The sequence below is a fragment of the Oreochromis niloticus genome, linkage group LG16 (assembly GCF_001858045.2).
Source record: "Oreochromis niloticus isolate F11D_XX linkage group LG16, O_niloticus_UMD_NMBU, whole genome shotgun sequence".
Classification (NCBI taxonomy): Eukaryota; Metazoa; Chordata; class Actinopteri; order Cichliformes; family Cichlidae; genus Oreochromis; species Oreochromis niloticus.
Window position 1 is genome coordinate 26,247,543 of NC_031987.2, and position 22,914 is coordinate 26,270,456.

Here is a 22,914-nt window from a genome sequence, read left to right on the forward strand (position 1 = left end):
CAGACGAGCCGAAATGGCCACTACATAGGAACAGTTTCCGAAACCCGCAACTATTTCCGGTTTGACATGCGCAGTTAAAGCAAACATTAGACGCTATCGGCTGTTTTTGTTTGTGTGGCCGAGGTAGTTTCTCGTTGCTGTACCGTCGTTAAAACCGGAATTTTTAACTAACCTGACAAACGGGAGGTTAATATGGGTGCCGGTTCGAGCACCGAGGCCGAGAGGGAGCCGCTTCTTGTTCCTTCTCATGTGGAGACGAACAGTAATCCGGTAAACAGCAGAGTGTATGGGAGAAGATGGCTGGTTCTGACCCTGTTTTCCCTGCTGGCACTGATGCAGGGAATGGTGTGGAACTTCTGGGGTCCCATACAGAACTCAGCCGCTCACGCTTACGGCTTTACCAAGTCTGACATCGCGATTTTGGTGCTGTGGGGCCCGGTTGGCTTCGTCCCTTGGTTGCTGTTTATGTGGTTAATGGATAAAAAAGGTGAGTTCTTTTAATGTGGCACACCTCAACGATGATTGTGGCTGACCTCGTGATTTTTCACCCTACCAAAATCTACAGCGATGAAACTTAATGGCGTATTTTGTTTTAGGTTTCGAATACTTCTGTTATCATTTGTTTGACCTTGTGCTATCGGAGAATATATTTACTCTGATATAATGCAGTGTTTAAGAGACCCTATAGTATTCATTCATTGTTTAAAATGGGTTGTGTGTGCCCAGTAAGACACACAGATGAGTTGGAAACATGGGAGGTGGGGAAAAAAGTGCTTATATGGGACAAGCAAGTCTTAATTTCTTTTTAAAAACTTTATTTTCAGGTTCAAAAGCCAATGTAAAAGCAGTGTTTCTTAGAAAGAATGAAAGTAGCCCTCTTGCGTGCGCTTTACCAAACCAGTTCCTCTGCATCACCTGACTGTAGAAGTTTGTAATGACCACGCTGGTTGTCAGATGACAAAAACAGTAACAAGGCACTAACAACACTGACCAGACTGTTGGTCCATGTTGGAAACACAAGCAGAATCTTGCCAAGAAGTTGCTTAACTCACCTTGTGATCACGATCACATTAACAATTAGGAGTTTTTGGTGTTTTTGTTGCCTAATTTAATTGTAGGCAACTGGATAATGGTATCTGCTTCTTTCAGTAACTTTTTGTAAATTCTTCCTGGTGTAGATTCCACTCAGACCTTACAAAAAAAACTTTGCAGTCATGCCTGCATCTGAGTTAAGTAGTGTCAACCATGGTGTGCCCTTGCAAAAAGACCTATATGACTCGCAAAGGTTGTGATATGCTTAGATCTAATCCAACTTGTCTGTAGAGAAAGTACTTGGTTTCCCTTTGGGAAAACTGGGCACCAGTGGCAGACCTGCCTGTTTTCCTCTCATTTAAATTGAGCATGGTTTTGTTCTGTGAGCACAGGTCCCACTAAAGCACACTGGGCACCTCATGATACTCATATGGAGTCTGATTTTGAGGGTTTGGTTAGAAACACGCACATGAGTAATCCCATTGGCGGTCATGTTGTAGGGCTTTGGCAATGCTCTTCCAGTTCCTTTTTGCACGAACTTGCACATACACTCTTGCTGCTGTGTCAAAGCCTTGAATGGGCCTGTTCAACTGCTACTATGTACCAGCCCTCCCCTGGTATCTCCTCACTCATGAGACAGGTAGCTGGACTACCTGTGCAAATTGAATGGGCTGCATATACCATCTCATGGTGCCAGTAGGGACAAGGACACTGTTAAAATGAATATCTAAATGTATGGAAATAACTATAGATTTTCAGCAGCAGTTGTGGTAATCAGTCTCCCATTAACTTGCCCTTCATGTCATTTTGAGCACATAGATGCATACTGTGCATTGAAGTATGCAGCTGTAAACTTGCAGGTCTCATTTACGGCAGATGGCCTTCAGCATTTCTCTAAAATATGTTGCTGGCTTTTTCTTTCATTTACTGGAAATGTGGTCACAGTTGTGCATGCATTCATTTAGAGAGCTGCTAAGTACAGCTAAAACCTTCTCAAGAGAAACATTATGAATGTTTTGTTTTTCCACTCATAAGTACTGATGAACAATTGAGGAGCATGAATTATAAATGACAAAAACATAAAAATCGCATATTGGGAAAAGCTGGAACCGGCAAATATTTGCCTTTTTTGTTTACGCTTTGGTAGAAACAATTTAGCAAATATTAACATAATAATTTTTGGATTACCTGCTGCAACTAATTCTAGTTGGCAAACCTTGCAAAGACAGCTATTTCTATGTAACCTTAATGTAGAACTACAACTGCTTCTCTGCCTCTGTGTCTATGAAGGTGCCATTATAGTAGGAAGTCAATATAGCATCAGCTTATATGATATGAAGTGGGGAAGCTTTCCAGTTTATTGGAATCATTCAAGCTTCTCTTTTTCTTTCGTTGATACTGCTCAGAATGGTTTTATGAGACGTGTATATTGTAAACTTGTCCAACTCATGGCAGTGAAGCTCTTGTACGTGAGTTGCATACAGTCTTGCTGTTTATTTTGCTTTGATGCTCAAATTTTGAACAGTCCTATTTTTTTCTACAAAGAAAGTCGATCAGGGGTCAATAACGGAATTGATAAATATTCTGACTGATAAGCAGAATTCATAACTGCACTTGTATCAGTAAAGTCTGTATTCATGATTGATATTAAAATACAGTAGAGGTTGTGACAGAACCCAGTATTCACCAAAGTGCTTGTTGCTATTGAAGTCTCATGCTGCACACGCCATTAGGCCTTATTAGTATGTTGTGACATATATATACATATAGATAGATAGATAGATATAGAGATAAAAAAAACACCCAGCACGCCCCTGCGGGCGGTTTATCCTTCAAGCTCGGGTCCTCTACCAGAGGCCTGGGAGCTTGAGGGTCCTGCGCAGTATCTTAGCTGTTCCCAGGACTGCGCTCTTCTGGACAGAGATCTCCGATGTTGTTCCCGGGATCTGCTGGAGCCACTCGCCTAGCTTGGGAGTCACCGCACCTAGTGCTCCGATTACCACGGGGACCACCGTTACCTTCACCCTCCACATCCTCTCGAGCTCTTCTCTGAGCCCTTGGTATTTCTCCAGCTTCTCGTGTTCCTTCTTCCTGATATTGCTGTCATTCGGAACCGCTACATCGATCACTACAGCCGTCTTCTTCTGTTTGTCTACCACCACTATGTCCGGTTGGTTAGCCACCACCATTTTGTCCGTCTGCATCTGGAAGTCCCACAGGATCTTAGCTCGGTCATTCTCCATCACCCTTGGGGGCATCTCCCATTTTGACCTTGGGACTTCCAGGTTATACTCGGCACAGATGTTCCTGTACACTATGCCGGCCACTTGGTTATGGCGTTCCATGTATGCCTTGCCTGCTAGCATCTTGCACCCTGCTGTTATGTGCTGGATTGTCTCTGGGGCATCTTTACACAGCCTGCACCTGGGGTCTTGCCTGGTGTGATAGACCCCAGCCTCTATGGATCTTGTACTCAGAGCTTGTTCTTGTGCTGCCATGATTAGTGCCTCTGTGCTGTCTTTCAGTCCAGCTTTGTCCAGCCACTGGTAGGATTTCTGGATATCAGCCACCTCCTCTATCTGCCGGTGGTACATACCGTGCAGGGGCCTGTCCTTCCATGATGGTTCCTCGCCTTCCTCCTCTTTCTTGGGTTTCTGCTGCCTGAGGTATTCAGGCAGAGATAGAGATAGAGATAGAGATGGAGAGATATATATATATATATAGATATATAGATATATAGATTTAGATATATAGATATAGATATATAGATATAGATATATATAGAGAGAGAGAGAGAGAGAGAGAGAGAGAGAGAGATCCTCTTTCCACAGCAGTCATTTAGTTGAACCTGTCAATCAAACGTTCAGAAATGGTAGTTCACATGCAGAAAAAAATGGGGAAGTGCACATAATTCTCTAAATGGCTGTCATGTGGATGAAACTGGGAAATGAGACTTGAGTTAATGGTGAAAGAAACAGTTCCCAGGCAGCTCAGTCTTTCTCTTGGCAATACTTTTGTTAAAGCTGTAACAGATTTTTGGGTCATGTTGTCAACTTGAAAGGCAGATGAGAAATGTAATGTTGGCTGCAAACTATAATAATGTGTATCTTTAGAATCCCCATTAGGGCAGGGCAATATGGCCAAAAATATTTATCAAGATATATTTGAAAATTTGCGATAACAATATAACTGACGATATAATTGACGTGAGACAAAATACTTTACAACTCCACAACTTTATTAGTGCAAAAAAAACCCCATCAATGTATTTTCACTTAAACAAGCAGCTGTTTTTTATGTGCATGCACTTGCATGCTCTACCAAAAAATGTGCTTTGGTGTGTATCTGAGGGATGAAAGCCAAACCAGTTCCACACCACTGAAGTTGCACCATTTTTAGATCTTTCATTCGTCGATCCGCTTTCGCACTTGTCATTCTCCTTCGCCGCCATGCTTTTTCTGCCATGTGCGTATGAAAACAAGGCACTGCGCATGCGCATTTTACCCATTTTCTATCCCGATATTTCATTTTCTTATCATTGCCTAACATTATACTGGTATTACCGTGAACGGTATGATATGGCACAGCCCTAATCCCCATATATCAGCATCAATTCTTAAATGCTCCTCATACAAACAAAGGCAGTAAGAAACATGGTTTTAAGTAGCTCTATGTAGCATTATTATCACTTTGAACTTTGATCTTGAAGGCGAGGTCAGCAGTGACAGGATGTTTTAATCTTCATGCAGTACTTCCTGACCCCCCTCTACACCCCTTCAGAGTTTTATCAGTATTCATTCATAACTTTTCGTGCTGTCAGACTGACACAAAACTATCAAAAACATAATCTCATTGGTCAAGGTAATTATGTAAAATATTTCTTCCAGATTTTAAAATGTGTTAATTTGCTGCTTTCCTCTGTTATAATTCTATGCTTATTATCTATTTATTTTATAGTCTCTTCTAGCTCCAGGAAATTGGATTTTGTTTTTACTTTTTTCTTTTTATTGTTTGATAACTAATTCAATAAGAACAGAAATAATCCTGTGTAGTAGCAAAAGTTGAGGAATCTCTACCATGTTCACTACTGTCTCTACTTTTTCTTACACGTCGGTGTTGATACAGTGTGTTGTGTATTCCAGGTTTGCGATTATCCCTGCTCGTCTCTACCCTCTTCATGGTGCTAGGAGCAGCTCTAAGAAGTATCCCACTGACAGGCCAGCCTTTGAGACGATGGTAAGAAGCCCGTGTAAATATTAAGGTAGCAGATGGTGGTGCGATGCTTATTTGAAAGATTTTGGAAAGGCGGTGCAAAGTGACTCACGAGCTGCACTGCAGTTATACAGGTTCTATAGTCTCCATAACTCAGTTTAGGCAAATTTTCTGAGTGAGTGCCATAATCATTTTAGGACCAGCTTTGCACAGCGTTTCATTGAAAATGAAATGTGCTACTGGCCAAAGTTAGGACCATGGAAAAGTTAGCCCTGAGGGATGTGTGATGTTTGCCAATGTGTGCAATGTGTTTGACAAGATTAGACAATTTGGGATTTGGCAGTACGTGAAAAACTAGAAACTTTTTTCATATAATTGTTTCCATTCAGTTTTTTTTTTTTTTTTTTTTTTTTTTTTTTTTTTTTTTTTTTTGTCTTTAAGAAGAAATATGAATCATTTAATCAGTAACATTTAATCAAGATGGCATGCACAGATGTCAGAGGTCCGTAATTTTCTATTGTCACGTCAATTTTGTGCTTGCTAAATGTTCCAAGATGGTCACCAGCAAAAGTATTGCACAGAATAATTAAGTAATTACATTTCAAATTCCACTGAAGGGATGGAAGGTCACATATCACAACGGTCCAAACAATAATTATCAACCTCTTGATATCACTAGAGGAAAAATCAGAGAGTTACTAAAGTCAATAAATCATGAATGTCTGCACAAAAGTGGCTTTAGGGTCTTGTACTGTATGCATTTGTACTGATTCAAGCTGAGGTCGTGCTTCTTTTTCATTCTTGATATGCAGATTTGTAACTGCGTAGAGAGACAATGAGACTATTTATGTGGCAGAGGATGTGATTGTGAAGGACAGATCAACACCGTGTGGACGCTTTGCTTCTTTTTGTGTCTTTGCTGGCAGTTTTCTCACTTATCAGACAGCATTTTGACAGGCTGTTGCTGGAAAACTGTTTCCCACTTTCATTCTCATTTTCACTTGAGTTCAGTGTTCTCATTTTTAGAAAGGGTAAGAGCTCAGAGAAGGTCATTTCAATTATACAGTGGCTTAAAAAATCTAATTTCCTTGAATATTTTTGGTGGTAATCTGTGTAATGATTCCTGTTGGGCTTCACAATGAGGCAGTATGTTATAATGAATAAAGAGAATTATATTTCCATGGAATAAGTCACATATCACTTTCACTTCATGCAGTTGGAGCTTTTTAAAATAAGCTTTGGCTTTCAAAGAGCAGATAAATTAATTTGTTTCTCTTTTTCTGTCTCGTGAGGCTGCACTAAGAAAACCTAGCTGCTAATATAGTGATACAGCCTAAAGAAAGAAATAAGGCAGGAAAAGCTCCTGGCAGTGTACAAGGAGAAGAACTGATATAATCACGATCAACAGGCGATAGTCTGTCCCAAAAAAGTATTTACAGTTTGGAGTGAAATATAAAGCTTTGCAACTTTCATTTATGATTATAAAATTGAGTTTTTGTATTTTTGCCAGCCTGTTTGTAATAACCCTAAAGCCTTAAATCAGGAGTAGCCAAAGTCCTCTTAAAAGAAAGATGCAATACATTTGGGCCATGTGCAGATGTGGGCAGATGTCTTATCTGGGAAACTGACCTTTGATAGATTACTGTGTGACCCAAAAGCTTAATATTATTAATGTGTCTTCAGTGGCAAATTACTCATGCTGAGACAGGGATGTTCCCATTTTGAACTACCTGTTATGTAAAAGGGACAAATACCAAAGCAAAGGAGTTTCTTGTCAGGAAATCTGTCTTCATGCAGTAAAAGCTGAGCTTTATCAAAGCTGCCATATGGCCTTTAAAAAAAAAGTCTCCAATAAAGAGTGACAGTGACCTAAATCTGGACGTGGCCTGCAAACAGATCTATGGAATCTTTTTGTTGTTGTTCTTGTTGTTCGAGAGACTGTAGAGAGATGAAGTTTTTATTTTAGCACTAAATTTAAAAACATAACTTCAGAATAATGAAGAGCACTCTAATGTCTTTACACTACTAAAGTGTTTGTGGATTTAAATTATTAAGAAACTGATGCAAAAGAGGCTGGTTATATCCTGACGTTCAGTTCTTAGAGGGCAGTAATACTGGATTCTACACTTCCATATTTCTTATTTATCATTTTTATTAGTCTCTGCCTGGTAATGGTTGGTGTCTCTCCTCTTTTTCAGTTTGAAAATGCAGTTTTTCATATTCGTATACCCCCAGCAGTGACATGTAAACTCAGCTTAATGTGTAAAATTCAATCGTTAAACAGCATTAAGATCGTTGAGTGTTGGTCTGTGAAGCTGAAGTGGTTTTTAACTTAATCACATCTTGTAAGCTGAAGGTAAAAATGTCATCTCCACAAAGCATAACTTTGACTTGACATAAATTATTTAAAAAAAATAAATCCCAAAGCACGTGCATGCACACATATTTTGACCCCGCTAATGTTGCAAAAGGCTTTTACTGTAAAGAGGAAATGGAATGAAATACCAAGCTCTTCCTCTTCTTTTTGGATGCGCTCGAGGGCAGTATTGTTAGAAGTTTTCAACTCGCCTCTCACTGTTGCTGGAGTGTCACTTCCGTCCAAAAGCCAGTCACACGAGCAAGCTTTCAATTTCACCTCTACTGAATCCAGCCATGAAATATCAATTCTTTATGTCTGCTCAGGTCGAGCTAAGAGTTTTTAAGGGTCAACGCTGCCCACTGTGCGCCCGTTCCACGATGAGAGTGATGCTGCTCTGCTGTGACCTTCAGCTCTTTAGATTCGGCATTCAAAGTGGAAAACAAGATAGGATGGCGAAAGCAAAGAGGACATGAATCACACGGCAAATGTTAGTGTGTCACAGTTCAGTTTAATTTGCATATTAAATGTTATAGGTCATAGATCTTAAGGCGATGGACGGCATACTGGATTATTATAGAACTGTAGAGACTCAATGCTTAATGTAGCTGGATCACCAGTAGAGGTCACTCTTTGCTTTGCGGTAGTGATCAAAATGCAAGGGCTTTGTTTACTGACGGGTGTCGCTGATGAATGTGCTGCCTGTCATGCAGAGGATACTTATCAGATGGATGATGATGTAGATTACCTTAGAGAGTGAATCGGGACATAATGGAGCAGTTAAGTTTTTCAGATTCCTGAAGTTTGGATATGGTGTTCAAGGACATTGCAGGCGGGATCAAACAATAGTTTGAGGAGACGTCTACCCAGGTTTAGAAACCGTGACGTTCCTTCAGTAACCCCCTGCAGATCTGTTTGCTCCAGATTCCTTTTCATGTTTAAAAAAGCGATTACCTCTTTTTGTTTTTATGATAACCTCTTGAGGAAGTAAGGCGCCTCTTTGTTTTGAGGTTTTAAGATCCATTTTTGAAAATCAAAGGGAGCTGTGAATGTTTGAACACTGAAAAGTGGAACTCTCTCTCTTTTTTCTTCTTTTTTTTTTAATCGAGATCTTCTGTGAAGCCACATTTAAAAAAGACCTGATTTTGTTTGTTTTGTGAGGTTCAGTCAAGGAGATAAAAGGTGCTGTTGAATTGGTAGTCACTGATTATACCTTGCTGTGATTAGTTCTGCTCTCAAATCAAAGGTCATTTTTCTTTTTTCAAACCCTTCTCATTTTCTTGGCTTTTCATGCGTTTACTTGTTTCTGTTTCTATTTCAATCTCCGTCTGTGTTATGAATTCGAATACGGACCAGCTGTGTGATTAGCGTCTATCAGTTAGATCTCAGACTCACTCAGACAATGTCTGATTGGCCATCAGAAAAAAAAAAAATGTGGATCCCATCGTATTACTCCAACAATTGCCATGGTGCCATTTTCAAGACGGAATTGGTTTGGCCTTTTTGTGATGGCTGAATTTTGGTCTGTCAGCTCAGGCAGAGCAGAAGCAGTCAAATGACTTCGCTGTAGTGCAGGTTTCTTTGTCTCATTCTCAATCAGATTCAGTCTGACAGGGTTCATAAATAGTGATTAATCATCTCTTGTTGAAAAAGCTGCTCTATTCCCTCTCTTTGCTTCGCCAGCCACAGTGCAGTCTCATGTGACCGCTCATCCTCGTGTTAGTCACCATCCGTCCTCATCACCTGTCATATTAAAGGCACTTTTTTTTTAGTCTCATCTGTTCTCTAATCTAATACAGCGAGGCTGGTTACTGACCAAACTTTGTCAAACTTTTTAAAAGGTGTGAAGTGCTAAAAAGCCACCATCGATTGTTCAGATTATTAGTTGATTCAATAAGTTTTAATTTGGTTTGTATTGTGCATGAAATGCAATAAAAACAAAACAGTTTAGCTGCTTCGATTGTTGGTGAGATTCAAAATGAGGTCACTGTAGGTCACAGTTATTGTTGTAAATTATGCTGCGTATCTTTGTCTCTTTAAATGTCGCTTTTGTTTTTTTGGAGAAAGTGGATTAGAGTGTCTGGTTTGGAATAATCATCATCTAATGAAAATGTATAGTACAGCAGGTGGACAGGACCACTCTGTCTGCACCCTTTCGAGTCCTGAATGAGACCGTAATCAGTATGTGTGCCAAAAACCTGATTGGCACTGGGACTGTTGTGCTAGTTGGCTCCGGGTAGCTCTCGATTTCAATTCAACAGACACAATGACAGACAGACAGCTTGACTCAAAGGCTCAGTGCAGCAGGTAAAAAAATGCCGTATGTATCAAGAACATATCCTACATATCATAAATCATGTAGTTGTTACCATAAAATACAAATTAAATGTTAGATTTTGCTCACATAGTGCTGCCTAATTCATAGACTACCTGTCTATGAATGCTACCTGCATTGCCATCTTTGCACAGTAACCCATCCAAATGGAGGACAACCACAATGAGATGCCAACTATTGCAGTTGTAGATTTGTTTTTGCCAGTCCACACAAGTCTTAATCATACAGAGATTATACCAGTGGCTCCATAGTGTAGTGGTTTACACATTTACACAAGCAGAGGATCCCTGCTTAGATCCCAGGGGAGATCCAAAATCAAAAAATCTGCCAAATCAAAGATGCAGAGCTACCAAAGTAGTCTCTGTTGTTGCAAATCATTTTCTGAATGTTTCAAGAGGTTTTTATGCAGCAGGGTAGATAGAAAAGCACATTTGTTACTTGAGAGCATGAAGACCACTTATTTTTGGTTCTGGCTGCTCTGTCAACACCTCATTTGCTGAATCTGGTGTTTATGTTTAGTTAAGAAGTAATGACGGGGAGACTCTTTGATAGAAATCATGTAGTTAAGTCAATGAAAACATAATGACAAGTGATGTAATGATAACCTACATGCCTAAGTGAAAATGACAGTGTGACGCCAATAATGAGGATAAATTTTTACTGCTTGTTGCTTCCCCTCTCACATAATTAGATGAAGAAAATGACAGCTGTAAATTCAGCAGTGTCCTGGCACTGGGTTCATCCACATCCTGTCGAGTTAACTCACTCGGTACAGAAATGACACACGTTGGATGCGGAGGAGTCAAAGACATGTCTGCACCAACGCAAATGACCAGATCAGAGAAGCTCGATGATGTCAGAATCGTGTAAACGGGGACTCGGATAACCAGGTTATTCAGTGTCAGTGTTGAAAACATACCCAGTTAGCGATAAAGACTGAGAAACAAGGAAAGAAGAGGTGGGATGAATAAAAAGTATGAGGCACAGAGTATTTTAGGAGGTGTTGGTGTGTAGGAGGGGATGTTAGCAGGTCTGAGATGTGGGAAGAAGATAGAGGGTGAACAAGTTATTCTCCAATCAGCCTGTCACTGACCACAGCACTTTGTATTCTGCTGTGACACATTTATCTGTGAACCCCAGAGGCAGTGGACTCCAAAGTTAGAACGAGTTAGAGGGCAGAGACATGTCAGCACACTGGAGACTGAACAAACTAGTTTATGCCCGCTTTAGACGTAAAGCAGGCATAAACTATATTGTTTAGACAGGGTTCAGTGTTAGAATTAAAGGTTTTGTCAAACAAAATGCCATTCAAGGTATTTTTTTATATTAAGTATTAGTGTAAAATCTATCCTAACTAATAATATTTTTTTCAGTCAATATTATATAAGATTTTTGAATGGCATAAGCTCAGAATTAACCCAACATCGTCACGTGTCCCCCTCTCTCATCCTCTTTCCTCTCCTCCTGTTCTCCTTTTCTCTCCCTGCTGAGCCAGCTCGGACTGCTCTGAACGAATGGTGTCTTTACTGAGCGTACAGACAATCAATCAGCCGTGAGCCGTCTCCAGCGGCTGGCTGTCTCGGTCAGACAGTTCTGGAGGGGGCCGTGGGGTGGTGGGGGTTCTGGTGGCATCGGGGGACATCTCAGAATACATCTGTCTCACACAATTCAGTCTGAAGGTGCAGAAGTTGGAAAGAAACTTCAGGGGCAGGTGGTTACTTGACTCCTCTGGGATAATTATGCCTTTATTTTTATTCCCTCGCCTGTCATTCTTCCTTTAGATGCTCAAAAGAAATGCCTCATTACTTTATGTCCTTATTTAGTTTATTTTGAACTTAATAGGCATACTGAAGGTGATGCTCTACTGCTGCCATTTTGTGTGTGTTTCAATGGGATATCAGAGAAGTGTTTTCCTGGCACATCCTGATATGAGGCATGTATTTGTGTTCTAAATAAGAACATTTTTTTTTTTCTTTTACAGGTTGATACATGGAGGTCAGTTGCTTAATGGTTTAGCCGGCCCCACCATGATGAGTGCCGGCCCCTATCTGTCCACCACATGGTTTCCCCCTGATCAGAGAGCCACAGCAACAGCCGTGGCCTCACTCTTCGCCTACCTTGGAAGCGCCGCTTCATTCATAGTGGGACCTCTGATAGTTCCAGCTCCCAATGACACCCAGGCACTAACCACGATCTCGGCAGCAGTTTCCGACATCTTCATCCGGGACAGGATCCAGCTAGTAATGTATGCAGGTACTAAGAAAAAGCAAGAACCTCTGAGGGCAAGTTGGATCGATATCACATCATTTCGACATCATGTCAGCCCCGTCAAGGGACAGAAATACAATCAGGCGAAAGGATCCAAGAATATTGCACAAACACCAAAAACACCAATTATAATCTTCATAACTGCGTCTCTGAATAATGGCTTGGTAGGGCTGATATGCTTAACTGATTCAGAAAATTAAAAGCACGCTGAAAAGAGAAACAGGCATGCTGTAATAGATTGAGGCAGCGGCTTTTGTTTAACCTAAGGTAGTATTGTTATTAATTTCTTAAGGGCAAAGCGGATACATTTTTGTGAATCAAATGTTTTCAGAAGTAAAAAGGAGTCACATAAGTAAGCTAATATTGTATCACTTATCATATGATAGAATGAAAGTGACCCACTAATGTGGCTACAATGGAGCTTTTTAGTAAATGCATTGCTATTTTAAAAGACGAGTTGTGATATCAACTGATGCAATGTCAGATTGCATCGTTTTGTTCGATGCACTTATTCTAAAGTCTTGTCTAGTAGGCTATTATGTTCATCACAGGGATGGCTTCAGAGGACTTCTAGATGTCACAATGACCTTTTTTTTTTAAAAAAAAAATGTCAAACTGGACTGACTGTCTCATCTTTGAAAATAACATGTATGTCTCTTTTCATCTACGTCGCTGTGCTCCGGCAGAGTTGGCTGCTATTGCTGTGCTTTTTGGAGCAGTCCTGCTCTATTTCCCTGCACGCCCACCAATCCCTCCCAGCGTGGCCGCTGCAAGCCAGAGACTCAGTTACAGGAGCAGCATCTGCAGACTTCTTAGGTAAAATCCAATGCACACATAGATGATGTCTTCTGTTAGTCCAATATCAAGGGAAAGATGATGTTGAGACCATTCTTTCAAAACATTATTCAAGAGGCCTAATTTGATATGTCCTTGATTTAAATAGATTTCAAAAGATGGGTATTTGGAATTGGCTTCGTGCGGTGCTATTTTGTATGAAATCAGTCTCTAAGGGAGCAGTTGTTAGCCTGTTTTAAGCATTTACTCTGCTCTGCAGATACATTCAGTCTATTTTGGTGATGCAAAGTATGCTTCTTGTCTCAGACAGTTAAAGTGACAGAATCTTATGTTACAGTTTGGCACTCACCATCTGCCTGGCCTGTTATCAAAGAAACTCCAGCCTTCGCTCTAGATTTGTCACTAAGCTCTGGCCACTGTTGAAAAAAGACATCACCCTGCATCTACACTGTGAGGGTCAGTTACTTACAATAACTCTCAAGAGACACCGCTGATGCATGTAGCTGCAGAAGAAGAGAGATGTTCTGTTTTGTTGAGGATCTGAGTCTCTGTGGACTTTTTCTTCCCCCATCCTGGGAAAGGGTACAGGCGAGGTCTACACGACAATCTAGAAACAATGATTGAATAACACTTTATTATAAACCTTGCAGCACCATATCCCTATGTGTCTTCTTACGTTCCACCATGGCAATAGTAATCCTCTGGGCCATGAGGAAACGGCACTGGCCCAGAATCAGTGCCCTGGCTTGTAAAGAAATGAGGCCTGTGGCAGTGGCCATAGTTCGGATTAAGGCTGGGGAAGGGTGAAGAGAGGGGGAAAAGAGCTGGATGATGGCAGCCAGGAAGTTGGCCCAGCTTGATTGGCTACTCTTGGTCCCCTGAAGTAAGAAATGGCTTCACTACAGTGCCAGACTTTCCACAGGCCTCTGACCAGCACAGACAGGTTTAACTCATTAAAGAGTTCAGAAACACATGCGATCAAGCTGATATCTATCTAATACATGTTTTTTGACACATTTTATTCATGCGCACATGCTCATACACGCAGAGGTTTCTGGCCAACTTAACTAGGCCATCCAGCTGTGAGGGTTTCTGTTCCACTTGTGATAGGCAGCCTTCCAGTGACCTGTTTGGGCAACATGTTGTATCTCAGTCCAGCAACATCAAGCCGTACAGTTGTCCTGCAGGGACTGGGCATGTAACAGGAAAAGTGACTTGAGTCTTTGTGGCCTTGTGCACTCATAGAGCAGTTAGACAGAATGATTGTCTTAGTTTGAGAAAGTACTCCAACTTTAAAGCTTTACTTTGTGAAATTTTAACTTCTTATGACTCTGTAATTGTAATTTAGTAACCACACTGCAACTCGATGAAGCTTTCCATGAAACTTATCCAGATGTTTTAGGTTTCACTGTTTACTATTGTGTTCAGTAGTGTTTCTCACCCTGATTACAGGCAGATCAAAGAATTTGTCTATCTGTTTAAACTTATTTCACCTCACTGCGTAACATCATTTTGCATCACTTTTAGGTTGGGCATCTTCAAGCTGGGGTTTGCTGTGAGTAGCTGATAATCCACCATGTGGAAATGCATGTAGAATAATTGGTAGTTAGACTGATGGAGACAGGGAATTGGTCCTGTATGGACAGGATCTGTTTGGTATTGGGCCCGATACCAAGATGGCAGATTTGAATAGTGCACGCCTTGTGAAGTTGTCGTACTGCATAATATAGCAGCATTTTGTAGCCTTCACAGTGATGGCAGGTACCCGCTAACTTGCCATTAAGCTTGATGCCTATCTATTGATGTATCTGTTCATCCATTTATCTGTCAGGGTCCGAGCACTGGTTAACGATCTTCAGCTTGATGAGTGCTTCCAGCTGTTCACATCTGCTGCCACAGCAGCAGTCTAATTAGAAACCTGGATGTCTCTACACATGGTGCAAAGTTATCATTGTATTCTCATCACCCTGTGTGGTAATGCTAAACAGGCCGAAGCTTGACTATTAATGACCCCCAGTCATACTCACTTTGAAAGTTGTCATTTTGATGCATTGCGCTCCAGCCAGTTCTGCCAAGGACAAATGGCACTTAGCTGATGACACCGGCAGCTTTGAGACTTCTTTGGAAATATTTCATCCCCAGCAGGAAGTGGAAAGGAGAAAAAACTTACCCAATAGATGGTGTCTGCTTGCTTGCATTTGGTTGTCTAAATAAGCTCATCTTTAGAGGGGAAAAAAGTGCATGGATATTGATTTCCTGTTGTTGTGGCAAGGTTAATGAAAAGGGTGCTAATAGGAAAAGCAGGGGGAGTACTTTGTCACAGGGCTTTTATGACTGTCCCTACGTACTCTGTCCAAGGCCAAACCGCTTCATACTCCTTAAGATGAGACAAGCCGTCTGCAGCTGAGAGACTGGCGGCGTTTGTTTTTTCGTGTATAATCAAAGCATTCTTCCAATAAAGCGATTCATTGTGTGAGGTTCACCGGTGTCAGGAAAGGGAAGGGCTGTGGATTTATTTACAGCAACACTACTTTGGCCGTACAGGTAGTTTGTCCTGGGAAGTTCTCTCTCTGTAGTTTGTGTGTATTCGTGAACTTTGTCTGTTTAGCATTTGAAGCATATGGGCGATGCCGGCCTCAAAGTGTTATCCAGATGTCCCTGCTTGATACCGTTCAGGATGCTGGCTGCATTATAATAAAGCAGGGGCAGAATAAATGTAAGAGTTACCGGTGTCCATAAACCAACAACAGGAGAGGAAAACAATCTGTGAATCTGCTTCCAGCCCTGCCTCATTTGTCAGACTCTGAGTGATTCTAATCACATTGTTTGGGTTGAGGATGTGGCTCTGATTTTTAAATCACCATGTCACCTCACTGGGCGAAGGTGATTAGTGTGGGTGTTTGTGTTCCAAGTGATTGTATTTGACTTTCATGTGATTGGAGAGGTGTTATATATTCTAAATAGATAAACTTTGAGTGTATATCGGGCACACATACATAAATACACATAGATGCGACTTTATTAATTTTCTCCCTTTTGCACACTGTGAGCTAAACTGCTTGTGTCAGACTCTGCAGCCTCATGTCTGCTGTAGCATTTAGATTCCTGCTTCTACAGTTTGTTTCTAGTAAACTGATGAACGGTTGTCATCTCCTAATGAATTTACCTCAAGTCAAAGATGCATTTGTAGCTTTAACAGCAGTCACTGGTTGCAGTCATTATTTTTATTGCCTTATGGACAAAATTTATAATTGAGTCACTGAACGAGTACATGTCACACACTGTTAGGCTATACAGTGCAGTGCCAAGAATTCAGAGTATTCTGAGCGATCATTCAAATTCCTAATTCTGAGCTGTGCTCTTCCATTGTTGGAGTTTTTGGTCCTTATTTTAGATCCTTTAGCTTAATGTTGGCAGCTTCCCACCAGTGTTCAGGTTGCTTCTTATCTCTGTCTCTATGCTCTGAACAGGGATGGATCTTCTGTTGTGACAGGCACAGGGAGATGAGCCAAAGTGGTGTGCCTGTGTGTGCTGTGTATTATCCATGTTGTGAGGACAAAATCTGTTTGGGTAATCACATTGTGGGGGGTTGGGGGGGGCACGCTCACAACTGTTTAGTGGAATAGGAGCAAGTTGTAGTAATGTTGGTCAGTAAATCTGTGAGTGAAGATTGAGTAAGGTTGGCAAGTAGCAGGAGTAGTTTGTGCTAGTTGTCACTGTCTGGCACAATTTCAATGAACCGCTGGGCTTTTACAGTTAGGGCTAGCATTAAGTTTAGTCTGGGACAAGTGTTGGAGGCAAGTATATAATGTTAGACACAGGATTTACAGAATGCATTAATGTCAGTGAGTACCCTGACAAAGATAGAAGCACTTGAGTGCGTGCGGCTGTGCGTGTGAGGTTGGATGACAGCTGATGGCAGACCTCCAGACATCAATGAACAGGACAGGAAAGACACACCACGTTATGCTGCTTTTATTGTTTCATCTCGGGCCACTGCTGCTGGGATGTAGGCTGTAATTGGAGGCGGCATTATGCATTCATGCAATTAGTAACATTTAGTGCTTGGATTATAATTATGAACCCCTCAGTGATTCTGCAGAGGATATCCTTTCAATTAAATCAAGTGACCAACCTCTCACATTTATATGCAGAAGTCTTTAGAGGTACACGAATAAATATCAGATAATCATCTGTTTTTGCTAAAGTAAGAGCAGAGGTAGGAGTAATACACCAATACACAATTAATTAATATACTATTTATTTATTTATTTTAAGACTGAAATAAACCCAGATGCTGTAGATTCCTTGTATTTATTTCAAGGTATGAAAGATCTGGATAACTGCATGTAAAATGGTAGCATTCAGTGATATACTGTATATCTCATTAATTAGTACGTACTGTAAACACTTTTGGTCTCAAATCTTTTTCTTTTTCTCAAGATTGCATTGATAGGTTCTACGTTTTACTCATACAATGTGTAATAAGTTGTAATGTGCTGAAATTTCTGTCTGGAGGCTGGATGATGTATAGTAGAGTTTTTTTTCTTGTGATTGACATGTTTAATGTCTCTTTCAGCAATCTGCGGTTCCTGATGATAGCACTGGCCTATGCAGTCCCCACAGGAGTGCTTGCTGGCTGGTCGGGCGTCCTCGACATGGTTCTTACACCAGCCAAAGTCAGCCAGGTATGGCACAAATGCACACACAGGATAACATACTGCCTTTGCACCAGCTTCAGTAAAGTGAAGTACCTCAAAGCATTCAGTAAGAGGCTGTTTCCTCAGATTTCATTTTTTTTTCCAGTGCCCTTTTGCTAGAACAGGTCAGTACTGCTGTTTTGACTGTCCTTTGAGGAAAGTGTGGAGACGAGGTCAGCATTTTTCCTTCATAACAGACTAGTTTTCATCTGGGTTACCCTTTAGGTGGGTAAACTGCAAAAGAATATGTATGACTATTTGTATTTCTCTTATTTGACTAGGTAAGTAGTCAGTTTTCATCCACCTGTGTCTATAATTTGAAAAGCTTTTCACACATGTGGCCCATTCAGTGGAACAATGGGGCGAACAGCTGGGGTGCTTTCTCTTGTTCTCATTGTTGCATCTTGAAATATATCTCAGAAATTCTTCCTGCCAGTAAACTGTAAGGTCTGTTATTATCAAGATGATGCACTGAAATGACACAACACACATAGCACACATGATGATATTCAGGAATGAGAAGTATATTTTGATGTGGAAGAAATTCTGACGTTTGAATTCTAAAGAACCAGCTTCCAAGGGTTTATTAACCCACTCTTATGCAGGAATAAATCCACACTGTCTCCCCATGTGAAGCCTAAAAATAACCAAATATGATCACATATTTTGATTTGGTGCTGTCTTTTTCTGTTTTGCACTTATTGAGCCCACACATAGCTGCGTCTTTTGTGAAGGGCACAATCGATTGCAAATCGCTATCCGCATGCCTGCCAGCCATCTTCAATTTGAGACAGAAAAACAGAGTAATTTCGAGTGGTGCAGCTTGGAGGAAGAGAAAAAGCTCTGGATAGTTTGCATCTTCCAGGTCTCAACACAGCAGCATGTCAAAAGGCAAAGGAAGCATCTTTTCAAGGTTATCGCCAGACAGGTGCTGCTGGAGAGGAGATCACACGCAGCAGAGCGGGGGATGAAACACTTCTTGTCACACCCTCTACATTATACCTCTGTCAAGAGGAAGCAGAGCGCATACCAAATTGTTCTTAGATTTCATTTGTTCTAAAAAGATTTTTTTTTTCCTCTCAAAATTCTTTTTATCCATGCGACTTGAAAACACAGAAAGTATGTTGCAGTGAGATGAGCTATCCCTTGGGTATAAAAGTTGAGCTTAAAAATAAATGAAACGGTGTGCGTGGTGGAGTACGAATGCAACTGAAGCTTTGTTCTTTGGGTGTGGAGACATTGAAGTCAAGTTGAACTAAGGAAAAGCAAATACTGCATTTTATTTTGTTTTAGCTTAAGATGCACCCACAGATCCCAATCGCAGCTCTAACTTATCTTGTTTTTCTGTCTGTTTTAAGCTTTGTTGACTCTCACATCCAGAGACGGTGCAGACAGACGCTGTGCTGGGAGTAAAATAGGCATTTAAAAAAAAAATGCAAGCTCTCATCTAATTAGTTCTTTTTCTTCTTTCCCCAAGCACCAATGCATTTGCACTGGAATTTTTGTTTCAGTGCAAACTTTTCTCTTTGCATTTGCCTTCAGCTCTTACTGCCATTTTAAAATGAACAAAGCATTAATAGCAAAAGAGAAATTCCCAACTTCCTGTTAATTTCTTCTTGCTTTGCAATGATTTGCTCATTTTGGTGCAGGTTTACTCATAAACACGTTTACACCTTTGCTTTACTGTGGAATCGTTTTCTGAATCCACGTCTGGTTGACATTGGATGTAATGGCTCATCAAACAAATGTTAATATTAGACAAAGATGACCAGATGAGATGCAAAATGCATCATTCAGTTAACCTTTTTTCACTCAAATTAAATCATTATCACAAACCGATGTGAAAGGAATTGCCCCTCTAAACCTAGTAAATGGTTGTGCCACCCTCAGCAGCAGAAACGCATTCAGTCATTTGCATTGCTGTGGACGAAATTTTGCTCAGTCTTTGCAGAATTCTTTTTATTCAACCACATTGGAGAGGTTTCCAGCATAATATTTGTGGGGGTTTTTTTTTTTGTTTGTTTTTTAGCGGTTTCTTTAGATCATGGCTTGATGTGTTGCTTTTTTTAATTTTTATTGTTTGGCCTACTTCACTTTTTCAGTTTGACAGATTCTATTTGATGGATTTCTTGATTCAGCAGGTCTGATATTAATCAGGCCTGGGTGTGGCTGGTGAAATTTATTCAGTTAAGTCAGATGATTTATCATAGCTTTGGATAGCTTTCCCCCCCCCCATTAATAAATGAAATCCTCATTCAAAACTACATTAAAATTATTTTTGTCTAAAATAAAAAATTTATTTGATCTTTAACGTGTGACAAATATGCGAAAAAGAAATCAGGAAGGGGGAAAATCCTTTTTTCACAGCACCGTATATCAAACTCTATTTTCACTTCTCTTTTTTTTTTATATAGTGCACACATTTGGTAACTCAGTTCTGCTGCTGATTCATGCAGTCATTTATCCTTGGTGTGTTTCAAGACCTAACCTCATCTCTCCTCCTCCTCCCTCTATCTCTGTCAGCATTTTTCGTACACATACTTCTTCGGGGTCCTTTTCTGGAATAAAGATGCTTCTGTCATCCGTTTCCACAGCTAGCCACCCAGCCTGAGTGAGAGGTGACCATGAGTGCCGTGAGGCAGTAAAAGCAATCAGTTGTGACTGGATTAGACAAATGTTGATGTCCCCATTATCCCCCCCCCCCCCCCCTCTCCCCCAGAGTCGACTGGAAATACAAACATGTTCTTGTCCCACAGCAGAGTGTCTGAAAAACTAATAAAAAAAAAATAAAACATGAAGGCGAATGAAACGTGCTCTGCAAATGACAAAGACTGTTACAGCACCTAGCCAGCTCTCTGGTCTCAGTCGTCATGCTGTTTTTTCATGACTTCATGAAATACGACCTAGAAGTAATGTTTAACAACTTACAAGGATTGATTGAGTAAATGACTGGAAGAGGGGCAGAGGCACACGGGGATCTGTTGGCAGGGAAATGACACAGCATGTGGTGATTTGACTGGAGCCCGACTAGGAAACTCAGGGAACGTTTTCATGTTTGTTTGGTTTATATGCGAGTCTTCAAAATATCTGTGAAATTACTGAAGCTCTTAGAACATAGTGTGTACATACAATCACCCCAGGAGGAAAGAAAATGACAAACTCCACCGAGCCCTTGTGTCTTCCAGTGAGCAAATACAAGTCAGCAAGTCATGCCTCTCAATATATTTCCATACTGACACGGTTTCTGCTGTGTGGCCACCCAAAAAAGAGATTGAGGCAACAAAATTTGTGTGTTGGTTTTTATTTTTTTGTGGCATGTCAGTGGTTGAATTGCCATTCTTTTCAATTTTGTACCTGCAAATGGGCGCTCTCTTCAAATGCAATCACGACACAGTTTCTGTGCCTCTCCACTGTGATTGTTTGTGGTAGGAAGTAGGAGTTGGGGTGAAACTAGGACAAGAGCCATCGAAATGCAAAAGGATGAGAAAAGTAAAAATGGTCACCTATTCTATTATAACAAGGGTGTGTATTTCTGGAATTTGGATACTAGATGCACAGGGGAGGCGCCAAATGTCCGATGCTAAGGATGCCATTTGAGCTCTAGAGGGGAAATGTGCTAAACCTGCAGATACAAGTATCATCACAATCCGTATGTCTCAGGAAATGGGTGCTTTAGTGCTTCAGCTCATCAGTTTTTAATGGAGACCCATTTAGAATGCATAGAATTTGAATGCAGATTGTGTCCTGCTTCTTTTAGTAAGATTAGTTTTTCTTTTCTTTTTTCTTTTTTTTTTTTTTTTTTTTTTTTTTAATTCCAATACACAACCACTGTGGGAGTTTTGAAGCACTTTTTAACTTCACAACATATGTTCTGCCTTCATATAAAACACTTCTCAGCATTAAACGCTGCTTTGTGGATTTTTAGGATTATGCGAAGAGATTCAGCATTAGCACAACATGCCACTTCTTGTCAGAGGATCAGGTTTATGACATTGGCTTAAGATGGCTTATAACATGCGATTAAGAGAGAAAACCGAAACAAACACATTAACATGATATGGCTTTCTCCATTCTAACTGCAGTTGTCGCTAGCTTATTGACACAGTCACAAAATAGCAGACATGATTAAGCTTCAGGCTTGGCCTTTTAAAGGATCCAAGCACTGAGAATGCTGCAGTTAATTAACTCTCCACCCACACATGAAACATAGTAATTTGTATCTTTTGAATTGAAATGGCTTGGCATGCAATTTGTGTTTAGCTCCCTGAACTGGCACACAAACTGATGTGGCATACACCATAGAAAATCCTAGCATCAGTGCTGCACGGCCTACATGGAAAATAAACCGCAATTATAGGTGCTACAGGGTTGTGGGTGTTTTGATTTATAATATATATTTTTAGATCTTTGTTATTTACTTGGGGAGTACAGTTCACCTCTCTGTGCTGCCTCAGGCTATGCAAACATGAGATGAGTGCCTTCACAGAAGGCTGGCCCACACAAAACCCTGATCAAATATAATGGCATTTTGGCATGCATCACTTATAAGCTAGAATACATCTACATTTAATAACTTTGATAGTCCACTTTTCTTCATCGTGAACTTTCTTGACAGATTGGTGCAGACTGTGATTAAGCAGAAAGCATCAGATCCTGCTTTAGATTCAGCTTCCTCGCTGTATGATCTACCATCTGAATTTGACTTAATCCAAGTTATTGTCCGTAGAAGACTTATGAGAACCAAACACATTTATTGGCACGTTGACTTTTCGTGTGTGTGTGTGTGTGTGTGTGTGTGTGTGTGTGTGTGTGTGTGTGTGTGTGTGTGTGTGTGTGTGTGTGTGTGTGGTGTGTGTGTGTGTGTGTGTGTGTGTGTGTGTGTGTGTGTGTGTGTGTGTGTGTGTGTGTGTTGTATTTTACCTGTTATTGATTCTGTGGCAGTCCCTTGGTCAAAGCGTCCTTTCCTCTGACTTTAAGTATGTGTGTGTGTGTGTGTTTTGACTTTCATCCTGGTAAATAAAAAAGGACAGTAAGCTTGCACACATACACGCATGCAACATTGCCAAGCCTGGCAATTTACCGGACACAGTGATTGGCAGGCCTTCACAGTCTTCAGGCACTTAGAGCCTGCTCTCTGTCTAGCTCTGTCCTCACAGTCATGTACTGCATGTTGAACAGGGTATATGCTTTTCTCTTTCTGTTCTTTTCTCTTGGCT

General features: G+C 40.7%; 1 protein-coding gene across 1 annotated transcript in view; it reads left to right on the forward strand.

Annotated features, from left to right (window-relative positions):
• Nucleotides 1-153: 153 nt before the first annotated feature.
• Nucleotides 154-22,914, forward strand: part of slc49a4 (solute carrier family 49 member 4) — a 45,021-nt gene continuing 22,260 nt past the window's right edge. Inside the window, exons 1-5 of the mRNA XM_003454901.5 lie at nucleotides 154-487; nucleotides 5,175-5,268; nucleotides 11,917-12,188; nucleotides 12,890-13,019; nucleotides 17,578-17,686. Of these exons, the coding sequence (XP_003454949.1) occupies nucleotides 193-487; nucleotides 5,175-5,268; nucleotides 11,917-12,188; nucleotides 12,890-13,019; nucleotides 17,578-17,686 (900 nt within the window). The 5' untranslated portion in view covers nucleotides 154-192. The remainder of the gene's footprint in view (nucleotides 488-5,174; nucleotides 5,269-11,916; nucleotides 12,189-12,889; nucleotides 13,020-17,577; nucleotides 17,687-22,914) is intronic.